Genomic DNA, 11,924 nt, shown 5'->3' with positions numbered 1-11,924 from the left:
GGGAGGGGAGCTGTTGCATTGTGGTAAACTGTGGTCAGTGACATGAGACAAAGTATATGTGAACTGCTGTATGGACAGTGAATTTGCTCTGTAAATCTTCATCCAAATCACAATAAAAAATAAATAAATAAATAAAATACTCCAGCAAGGTGGAACAAAGGCTGGAGAAGTGGCATAGAGATGCAATAAGATTAGCCAAATTCTGATACTTACTGAGTCTGATGAGTCCGAACTTTGGGGAGAGGGAGGTTGTTCATAATACAATTTTCCTTTTTTTTATATTTGAAGTTTTTCATAGTAAAGACAGAATGAAAATCAAATTTAGTATCTGCCTGTCTCATTGCAAGATTCTAGAATATATAAAATTTTGTGAAGACTGGAATGGAAATCTAACTTTAAAAATTATTGATGTAAAGTTCCTGAAGTACTGGAGAATTATTTGTAATCTGATTTGAAATCATAGACGTTTTTTCCTATTTTACTGGCACTGCCAATAAAACTATTTATTAAGAAGGAATGGTGCACTGAGATACAACACAAGAGATCACGAAGAAGTGAAGATATGTAGGATGTCAATATAAAATATTCATTTAAGGTGGCAGAGGAGAGAAAAAAGAATCTAACAGAGTAGGAAAGCAATTACCCCCCTTGAACAAGATTTCAAAGCAAATCAATGGAAAAACAAAGAGACTGAAAATAGCATAATCATGAATGGAGAGAAAGAAGAGTCATAAGTAGTTACACAGAGATATACTTCTAAACAATGATATTAATAAAAGTAAAAGCTTGATAAGTTTTATAGCTCTATTTATCAGGGATACTTCAGAGAATAGTAACTAATTATAGGAAACCAAAGCCACCAGCATTGAGTCAGTTCCAACTCAGCGATACCCATTGAGTTTCATCTTCCTTCCACTGATTGGCTGGTGGGTTTGACCGGCCAACCTTCTGGTTAGCAGTTCAATGCCTTAGGCACTGCATCGTCAAGAGTTCCTTAACATACTACATAACAGGCCTATAGACAGTTTAGTTGGAAGTGACTGGAACATTCAAATTAATTTCTAAAAACCAAGTACACTCAAGAGTCTAATTTGACACAATAGACAACTTCAGGATACACTCAGCATTGTTCAAAGCGCTTTTGAAAAATAATAATCGGATGTAATAGTATAAGGCAGGTTGCTCAGAAGAAAAGACAGGGTAAAATTTCAAGGCCTTCACACTTTAGAGTCAATGAGAAAGGAACATACTATTAATGAGATATGCATAAGCTGAGAAAATTTAGCGTTGTTAATTACAGGAAAGCCTGAGAAAAAATGGAAAACTGGAGGAATCTGAGACTAGACATAGTGAGCATTCTGAGAATGTGGATTCATATATTAAAAAGAGGAAAACTTAGGGTTTAGACTATATTTGTCATAAAATAACTTTTTATCTTATAAATATGCAAATCCTTATACCAACTAACAAAAACTGAACATCAATTTAAAACCAATCAATCCTATAAAAAGTTAGCTTCTCGTTATGTACCTTTTCTTTCTTCACTTTGCCTTTTTATTAGAGTGAAACAGGAAAGCATTATGTCAAAAGAAAGGCAAGAACAGCTCAGCCCATAAAAACGTTATTCAAAGGGTCTAGATTCCAAAGCATCCTTAACAAAATGAAGCTGTTAGACACAACTGAATGAAGTATGCAGAAGGCTTAAATTAGAAAGTCAAGAGAAGAGTCAAGGCCATCTCACTGAAATACAGACTAAAGGATAAAAACAGGCTTAGTTTTGGAAAGTGAAGGGATCTGAGAAATAGAGCATCATGTGATTATAAGTGGGTAGGAAAAACATTTTAGATAACAGTATGTAAGATATAATAGAGGAAAGGCGAAAGCTAGCATCCAAGGGTCTCCAATCCACCTATTAAACTGTACTAAAGTGATTTTCAAGCCTTATCCCATAGAATTCCCAGTAAATCATGGCCAAAATAGGCAGAAGAACCTCTTGAAGGGGTTGCAGAGCTGTATCCTGCCTCACCTGGATGTAGGAGAAAGGACAGGTGAAATGGCACTGTCTAGACCAAGCTGGTGATGACATACTCTTTACAGGGTTGGGTGAAAATAGAACAGACCCCCTGGGATCTGTGTAACCCAAAAAGAGGTAGCTCCATTAGCACCTGTTTATGGTCCCTGTGTCACTGAGTTGAAAATAACTCTTGGGAGAAATAGGGAGAAAAAAAAAAAAAGATGACAGCCATCTTTATTCTTCCTTCTATATCTAGGTGTTTTTTCGTTTTTTTTTTCTTCCTAATAGTAACAGTTGCTGCTGATCTTTGCACTGTCTTCTTCATTTCCCAGGCTGAATTCAGCTAAGTTTGGGATAAAAATGACTATTAAACTGATCTATTATTTTATCACCAATCATGCCCTAACTAAAAGAGAAATCAGTAGAGCAGCTTAGATATTAGGAAATCTTAGGGAAAAAAGCAATGATAAAAAGAATAAACTTTGTCGAAATTATGTAATACACATTTCATTAACTTAATAGAAATTGTTGTTGTGTGCTGTTGATTCTGACTCATATAGCAACCCTATATGACATAGTTCTGGTAGCGTAGTGCCTAAGGCACTTGACAGCTAACCAGAAGGCTGGTGGTTCAAACCTACCAGTCACTCCTTGGAAGAAAAGCTATTTCCATATTGATACCACCTCCGAAACCCAAGGAGGGGTTGCTATGAGTCAGGTCCAACTTGACAGCACATAACAACAACGACAACAACATATGACAGAGTAGAACTGCCCCACTGGGTTTCCTAGGCTGTAATCTTTACAGGAGCACATCTCCAGGTCTTTTCTCCTGTGGAGGGTCTGGCAGTTTGAAATCCTCAACCTTTAAGTTAGCAGCCAAGCACTTGACCATTGTGCCACCAGGGCTCCTTTCATAGAAACTAATATACTAGAATTCCAAACATAAGAAAGTCACAAAGGAAACACAGTCACACTAGAGTCTGCAAAACAGTGACTTTGTACATTCAAGGCTATGTACCATTTTGTCCTTCCTATTTCCACTAACTACAATGTGCAACTTCCTTTGCTCTATGTTAATACTAAACTCTAGATATAAATGTTCCACAAATACCAAACTTTCCAGAGCTTAATAATTTTAATGTGCTAATAGTTTCTACTTAATTTTTATTCAGATCAAACATTTAAATATCATAAATACCAAATATCAGAGTATGTCATTAACCTGAAAATACAAAGATAAACACAAACTAGCAACAATGTATTCAGGGTTTCCCATCACAGAACTGATGCCAGAAAAAATTAGTTGACTTTATAGAAAAAAATTAGGGACCAAAGTAGTAAAATGGACCTCAAAAATGATGACAAGGCCATAGAGAGGTATTTTATGAAACAGAAATTAACAAGAATCAACAGATAACAAATAGGACTATTTCTAATCCATTTTGAATTGTGATATGAAGATAGCTTGCTAAGTGCTAAATAAGTTAAAACATATTTAACATCCAAAGACACACATTTATAAACAAAGCAGAAACAACTTAGAGGTATTTATGCTTGGCTGTTCCCCCCAAAAAGAATTTTATAGAAAAACTCCCCAACTGACTTTTGACAACAATTTCTAAAGAAAAAGAATGTTTCTGCTAATTCACTCTCTCTCATCTTGACTCTGAAAAGGAATTCCCAAAGTACAATTATTCTAAGCAATTACATGTTTATATTAATATTACCTACTGATAAAATTTCCAAGAGAAAAATGCTCAGCATGTTTATATCCAGCTGCCAACAGAATATCCACAATTAGTGATTTGAAAAGGTAATCAAATTTCAGAAAGATAACAGTACATCATAAGTTGTTTGGCGTATCAGAAAAAGCAACTTACCTTGTAATTTTTTCAATACAGCAACCTCCATTTTCAAGACTTGTTTTGGTTGTTGAGCTGATTCCACCTTCAGTGCAACATTTTCCCTGGTGAGCATGTCCAAGGCATCGTAAATTTCTCCAAAGCCCCCACCCCCAATCTTCCTTAACTGCACAGGAAATAAAATGAGAACAGACACAAAATTACTAGAAGGTTTTAGGAGGAAACCAATTTTTCCTATGTTTAGAAAATAATGTATAATTTTACTATTTCTATTTTATGAGAAAAGACTTTAATAAACTTTGGTTATTAGATGCTGTTGAGTCTATTTTCAACTCATAGCACCCCATGTGACAGAGGAGAACTGCCCCATTGGGTTTCCTAGGCTATAATCTTTAGTCAAGCAGCTTACTAGGTCTCTCTCTCACATTATTAAACTATATATATTCCAAGAAGAAAACAAATGCATGGAAATAACATCAAAACTTTTTCCCACAGGTTTATCTACAAAAAAATAATAAAATTATTGCAGCCACAAACAATTTAAAAATTTGATCTACAGCCAGTATTGTAATGCCACTTAAAAAAAAAAAAATACAGTAGCTGAAAGCATCTCTGCCCATAAATACCACTGAACAACCAGATTTGTTGTTTCAGTTCTAAGCCAGTAACTTGCAGACTTTTTTCAGCCATGAGATCTTTTCACCAATTAAAATTTTATCTGGAACCAATCTGGTGAGGATATGTATGGGGGTGGGGTTGGGCAGCCACAGGCCATACCTCTCAACACTGTTTACCCTCCTTTCTGAGGCATCCAAAGAGCTCTGGTGGTGTAGTAGGTAAGGCATTTGGCTGTTAACCAGAAGGTCGGTTATTCAAAGCCACCAGTTGCTCCACAGGAGGAAAATGAGACAATCTACTTTTGTAAAGATTTATAGCCTTGGAAATTAAATGGGGATGACTATGAGTTGAAACTGATTTGATGGCAGTGGTTCCTGAGGCATCCAACAGGCTTCACATAGCAGGCTGAAAGCTCCTGTTTCAAACTACCCCAGAGTTCACTATGTATCTCCATACTGAAATAAAAGTAAACTAATCAATTTAAGTACTTTCAACAAACAATATTCTTCCTTACAAAATAAATGTGTTAGATGAGCTGGGGAACATTAATATCCTTGTCTGAGTATTATAAGCAAGTTCTAAAGAGCTAGTGATAACTGGACCTGTAGCACTCTGAAAAGCTGGGATTGGGAGGGTAATAGCTTCAAGGTAGATACACGAAAAGTTAGCCTTCTTCCATTTCCTAAAACTAGGTCTCCTCCTTACCACATTATCAAACATCCAGGAGGTGATATAACATAGAAAGGCATCACTAGACGCACAGGGTTCTAAATCCTAACCACCCCAAGAGGTTCTAGATCAAGTCCCACTTCTTCCACTGAGTCTGTACTGACTGGTACATCTAGGCTGATTTCTTTATCATCTGAATTTCATGGGAATTTTTTTGCTTAATCATTCATGATTTTCTTAAGTCAAATACCTCAGACAGCACTTGTATTAACATACTTTATTGCTTCTCAACTCTTATGTGCTATTTAACTTTCTACTGTCAATGTCATATCCCTATAGTGAAACTAATTTTGTTCAAAGAGAAGGCTACTTGTTCTCTTTCTTTGTGTCCCCCACAGCATTTGGGAACACAGTAAGTATGTAATTATTGCTTAATAACTATTTATCACTTTATATATATGGGCCATAAAGAGCTCTGGTGGTGCAGTGGTTAAAGCATTTGGCTGCTAACCAAGAAGTCAGTGGTTGAAACCCACCAGCTGCTCCCTCCATGGAGGAAAGATGAGGCACTCTGCTTCCATAAAGATCTATAGTTTTGGAAACCCAATGGGGGGGTTGCTATGAATTGGAATCAATTTGGTGGTAGTGAGTTTGGTTTTTTATATGTATGAGCCATAATCTTTATTTTGGTTTGGTGACAGGAAGACATCATGAGAAACCACAGGGAAGATTTAGGATTTAAAAAAAGAAAAAAACTTCCACTACTATTCAGCTAACTAAATTGTTCTTTGTTAGGTGATGAATTTATAATTCCTTATACTTTGTTCATTAAACAGGGCTTCATTTAACTTAAAAACCTCATAAACAGTACCAAGGAGACATCTTTATCAAATGACAGAATGAAAAACTCAGCTGACATAAATGTTTTTGCTCCTTAGTCTATACCTTTAATGTCATCTGGTCATTAGTAGAGCATCAATTTATTTTACTGAGCTTTTATTAAGTTTGACAAAGCCCTAAGAAATCATCAATGCTTATGAAGCAAAGACACAGACATGATTTAGTGTGATAAGGGAATGCAGATTAGGGGAAAAACAGAGGTAAAGTTGTTATCATTTGTGGCAGATTTCATTTTCCCAAAATACCTATCATCTATCCAAAGATATCTTTCCAAAGATATCTCCCATTCATCTTGTTCTTCTGCGATATGACCTTGTCACTTGCCCACTAAGAAGTAAAGTCCATTTCCTCACCCCTTTGAATCTCAGGGAACCTTGTCACTGCTTTGATCAACAGAATATGGCAAAGTGACACTGCTGGTTCGAGGATAGCCCTTAACTAGCCTAGGAGCTTCAGTTTCCTGTCTCTGAAAATCAGCTGCCATGTAAGAAGTGTCACCACCCTATGACCATCATGTTGTAAGAAGCTGCAACTATGTAGAGAAGCCCTAGGAAATGAACTGTCAAGTTGGGGGGGATGTGGCTAAGGGAGCCTCAAGGCACCAAACAAGTAAGCAAAGAAGCCATCTTGGAAATGGATCCTCCAACTCAACTACCTGGCAAAGAAACCAAGCGCCCAGACAAGCTTTTCTCAAATTCTTAATCCAAAAAATTATAAGAAAAACAAAATGATTGTTTTAAGACCCCAAGTTGTTGGTGTTATGTTTATATAATAATATATAACTAAAATATCAGCCTTAAAAATAAGCCTGTGATTTCTTATTAAAAATACCACTATGTCGCCAAAAATTAGGGGTTAAGTTCCACACATATATTAGCTCTAATTATCAGGATAAAGGAATCATAACAGACAGAATAGCTTTTATTTCTTACCTTTAAATATGATGACTACTGGAAAACAGCCAACCTTTTATTACAGAACTCAGTATACAGTACTGTAACCAGAACTTGGTTATAGTACAATGCTATAACCAAAGCAACATTCATGCCTGACTCCCATAAAAGGTTATCAACTGTTAGAATCTTCCTGCAATAGTCCTTGATGATAACAAGGGTCTGTTCTTATTATTTGGTTAAATAAATGTTTAAAGCCTACTGATTTACCTACTCAGTACAACACACTGTACCACAGAAACAAAATTTTTACTTCTAAAAGAAGAATCTTCTTTTTCCAGGCTGTGACAGATTAAGGAAATCACTAAAATACCTTTGCAAAACTTGCTACTGGAACAGTGTTTTGTTTAACAAATGATTGGGTAGCAATAAAAAATAGTAATCATTAATGTGACCATCAATAAGGATAATAATTTCAAGGAACTGAAACATATCATATATGTTTAAATCTATGAATTTTTAGTTATACTTTTAAAAAAAAAAAGGAAAAATATTGGTCATTTTTGGAGGATGCTAAGGAAACATTATTTTGAAAACTAGTAAATTAAGGAAAAGAATCAAACATTTATCCTGTTTCCCTAATCAAACTGTATCTCAGGGTAACCATATAGTTAGTGATGGGAAATATCTCTTTATAGATGAAAAGAAATGAAGACTCAACTAATAAATAAAGGAGTGACAAACAGCAATTTGCAATCACTAATGAATTCATAGACATAGATAATGATCATCATCAGTGGCTGCTAACACCACAAAAAAGAGACTTAATCAGACATATGTTTTCTAATGAAAATTCACAGTATACTTTATGAAAGAAAATGTATATATAAATATCTCTATATCTATCCACCCACTTCAAGAAGCAAACCTGAACTCAGAACTATTCATACCTCCAGATGTAACTACCACTCTATATAAAATATATGAAACAGAGAAACATGTTAACATCACACAGAAGCAAACAGTAAAATCTAAATGATGAGAAATTCCACAGGCAAATGACGTTTAGTAAGCTATAAGAGAAAAGAAGAGGAACCTAAATTAAAAAAAAAAAAAAAATTAATGTTTCTGAAGATCCAGACTTTATGTGGACCTTGATTCAAACCATCAGCAATAATAATTTACAAAACAATTGTGAAAATTGATGGAATAATTAATGATACTAAGAAATTATTGCCTTTTTTAGATGTAATAACAGTACTATATCTTTAAAAGAAGTTATCTTTTAGAGATATATACTGAAATATGTACAGAAGAAAATGTAAAAGGAGATTTACTTAAAAATAAGCTGGCAGGGAAGTGACAGAGATGAAATAAGATTGACCATATATTAATGACTGTTTAAACTGTGTCATGAGTACATGGAAGTTCATTTTATCAGTCTCTATACTATTATGGGAGCACTGGTAGCATAGTGCCTAAAACATTTTGACTGGTAACCAGAAGGCTGATGGTTCAAACCCACCAGCCATTCCTAGGAACGAGATGGGGCAATCTACTTCCATAGTGATACTGCCTCGGAAATCCAAGGAGGGGTCGCTATGAGTCAGATCTGACTCCGTGGCAGTGAGTTTGGTTTGATATACCATTATAAGGAGCTCTGGTGGCATAGTGCCTAAGGCATCTGACTGCTAACCAGAAGGCTGGTGGTTCAAACCTCTTGCCACTCTTCGGAAGGAAGAAAGGGCACTCTACTTCTGTAAAGATTTACCGCCTTGGAAAGCCAATGGGGGTTGCTATGAGTCAGAATTGACTCAATAGCAGTGGGTTTGTTTTGGGTTTTTGGGGCATAGTGGATAAGGCTGCTAACCAAAAGGTCAGTAGTTCAAACCCACCAGTGCTCCGTGGAAGGAAGAAAGAGTGATCTACTTCCGTAAAGATTTAAAGCCTCAGAAAGCCATTGGGGGTGGTTCCTATAAGTAGGAATCAACTCGATGGCAGTGAGATTTTTTTATTGTTGTTTTACTCAATATTAGCTTTGAGAAATTAAGAAAATTTAGTACTATATGAAGTAACAGTAAGAATTATGGCACAAACAGAACTTAATCAAAGAAAAATAACTAGAAATAATTGCTTTATCCATACAAGCAATGTATATAGTATTTTATCAGAATATCAACAATTACCCCCTTCATACGTACACACATACACACACACACAAACCGTGAGATGCATACTCACCACTTTCCATCTTTCTTTGACCAGGATTCCAACACTGAGAATATCTGGCTGCTCTCCTCCCCCACTCATTGCAATTCACTGATACAGTAGAACAGCTATACAGGCATCCAGCTCCCAAGGGTGGTTTCCATTTAAACTAAAACGTAAGAAACAAGAGCAGCATATCAGGACTACCAAATTAACACAAATGATATTCTCGCACCAAGTAGCACTACTCATCACACATACTAAATAAACTGCACTACTACATTGGGATTCAAAAAACAATACAAACTCAGTTCCAAGAATTGTTTAGTGGATGTAAAAGACAGTATTCATTAAAAACAAACAAACAAAAAATGTAGTATTTATCTTACTGTTATAGACACCCAGCAAAAAAGCTATACATCACAAAAGACATTAGGTTAAAACACAGATATTATTACAAAAATTGAGATTGCTAGATTATGGGGCAAGGTGTCAGTAATGCCCCACCCAGACTACTATCCTAACTACAACATATTGCTAAAGAGAAAGACACAGTACTTAATTTAGAGCAGCTTACAGTTTAATAGGTAATATTTTAATATTACAGAATCCACGAAAAAGATGTAGGAAATAACCAAGAGATGCAGAAAAGGATTCTGATCAAACCAAACACAACACTGTCAGAAGAAGTAGATAATAAATGGATAGACTATCTGCAGAAAACAAAGATAAATCAGAAAAAACATGGCCTAAAGTAGACAAAAACTGTAACTGTAACTTCCTTCCATGGAGCCCCTGGTAGATTTGAACCTCCAATCTTCTGGTTAGTAGTCAAATGCCTTAGGCACTGCTCCACCAGAGCTCCTTCCAAAGTCTATTAGCCTGCAAAATCAGTGATTGACCACATCTGGCCTGCAGAGGGTTGTCTGCTAACCCCTGCTCAACAGAAAGGAGGAAAGAGGATGGAAGGGATAAGACTGGAAGCCACATTTTTGTTAATGTATAAGGAGTCCTGGTGGTACAGTGGTTAAGCACTCAGCTGTTAACCAAGAAGTTGATGGTTCAAACCCACTAGCCGCTCTATGGGTGAAAAATGAGGCAAACTGCTTCTAATTTACAGCCTTGGAAAGTCTATGGGGTAGTTTTACTTTTTCCTATAGAGTCGTTATGAGTCATATTCAACTTGATGGCAGTGGGTTTGGTTACTGGTTTCCAGGGTCACTATTTATAGGACCATCTGCCTGTTTGTTGTACTCTGGTGGCATGTGTGCTGCTGTCAGGCTGGAGGCTATGCCACTGGTATTTCGAATACCAGCAGGGGTCACACATGGTAGACAGGTTTCAGCAGAGCTTCCAGAGGAAAACTGGGAAGAAGGAAGGGGCCATCCACTTCTGAAAAAACTGGCCACTGAAACTTTTATTAATAGCACTAAAACACTATTTGATATATACTGGAATGCTTTATGAACAGCAGTGAAACATTGCCTGATAGAGTGCCAGAAGATGAGTCCTTCAGGTTGGTTGTTGTTGTTGCATGTTATGCAAAACGCTAATTGTTTTTTAGCTATAGCAAGAGTAACCATCACAATTAATTTTAACCTCATCACAGCCTATCAACGACAGCTTTAAATGAGTGACTACATATCAGGAAGTCAACCAATCAATAAGAGCAAAACTCCATTATCATATTTCCATAGTGAAAGGTTAATTTCTAAACATTCCCACTTTATCAATCCCTGAATTTCATGCTTCCCAGTATAAAATCAGTAATTTCTTTCATTCAGGGAAACTCTGTCCTAAAATCACAAGTCTCCCTTGTATAGCGAGCAATAAATTTAGCATTTTGTTAAAGATATTCAGTGGTTGCCTCTTCCTTTAATACATACTTGAAAAAAAAATGAAATTAAAAAAAAAAGAAACACTAAAAATGAAGGGGAGGCAATTCATAAATATTTTAAAAACTAAAACCAATAACCTAGTAATAGAAAGGTTCAGCAAAGTGGTAGGATACAGGGTCAACATACAAAAATCTATTGGATTCCTCTATACCAACAAAGAGGCCTCTGAAAAGGAAATAAGGAAAGAAATACCATTTATAATAGCTACCAGAAAGATAAAATATTTAGGAATGAATCTTACCAGAGACACAAGAGACCTATAGAAAGAAAACTATAAAACACTACTGTGAGAAACTACAAGGGATCTACATAAATGGAAGAATATTCCTTGTTCATGGATAGGAAGACTGAATATTGTGAAAATGTCAAATATTATCCAAAGCAATCTACATATTCAATGCAATCCCAATCCAGATTCCAAAAATACTTTTTAAGGACATGGACAAACCAATCATTAATTTCATATGGAAAAGAAAGAGACCTTGGATAAGCAAAGCACTACTGAAGAAGAAAAACAAAGTAGGAGATCTCATACTCCTGGATCTCAAAACCTAGGAAGTCTCACACTCCTGGATCTCAAAACCTACTATACAGCCACAGTAGTTAAAACAGCATGCTACTGGTGCAATGATAGACAGACAGACCAACAGAACAGAATCGAAAACCCAGAAATAGATCCCTCCCCATCTATGGACAGCTAATATTTCACAAAGGACCAAAACCCATTAAATAGGGGAGAGATAACCTCTTTAAAAAATGGTGCTGCTCCAACAGCATATCAAGAAAATCATTCATCATGACCAAGTGGGGTTCATACCAGGTATGCAGGGATGGTTCAACATTAGAAAAACAATCAATG

At 36.0% G+C, this 11,924-nt stretch overlaps 1 protein-coding gene across 1 annotated transcript in view; it reads right to left on the bottom strand.

Moving 5' to 3' along the window:
- The window catches only part of TTBK2 (tau tubulin kinase 2), a 224,272-nt gene extending 214,943 nt beyond the window's left edge, over positions 1-9,329 (bottom strand). The window contains exons 1-2 of the mRNA XM_007935269.2: positions 9,201-9,329; positions 3,898-4,045 (exon numbers count right to left, since the gene is read on the bottom strand). Coding sequence (XP_007933460.1) covers positions 3,898-4,045; positions 9,201-9,269 — 217 coding nt within the window. The 5' untranslated portion in view covers positions 9,270-9,329. The remainder of the gene's footprint in view (positions 1-3,897; positions 4,046-9,200) is intronic.
- Positions 9,330-11,924: the final 2,595 nt, after the last annotated feature.

The sequence above is a fragment of the Orycteropus afer genome, unplaced genomic scaffold, assembly GCF_000298275.1.
Source record: "Orycteropus afer afer isolate SDZICR_OR568_19922 unplaced genomic scaffold, OryAfe1.0 scaffold00026, whole genome shotgun sequence".
Taxonomy (NCBI): Eukaryota; Metazoa; Chordata; class Mammalia; order Tubulidentata; family Orycteropodidae; genus Orycteropus; species Orycteropus afer.
The sequence above is the reverse complement of the archived record's forward strand: the minus strand, read 5'-3'. Positions and strand labels throughout refer to the sequence as shown.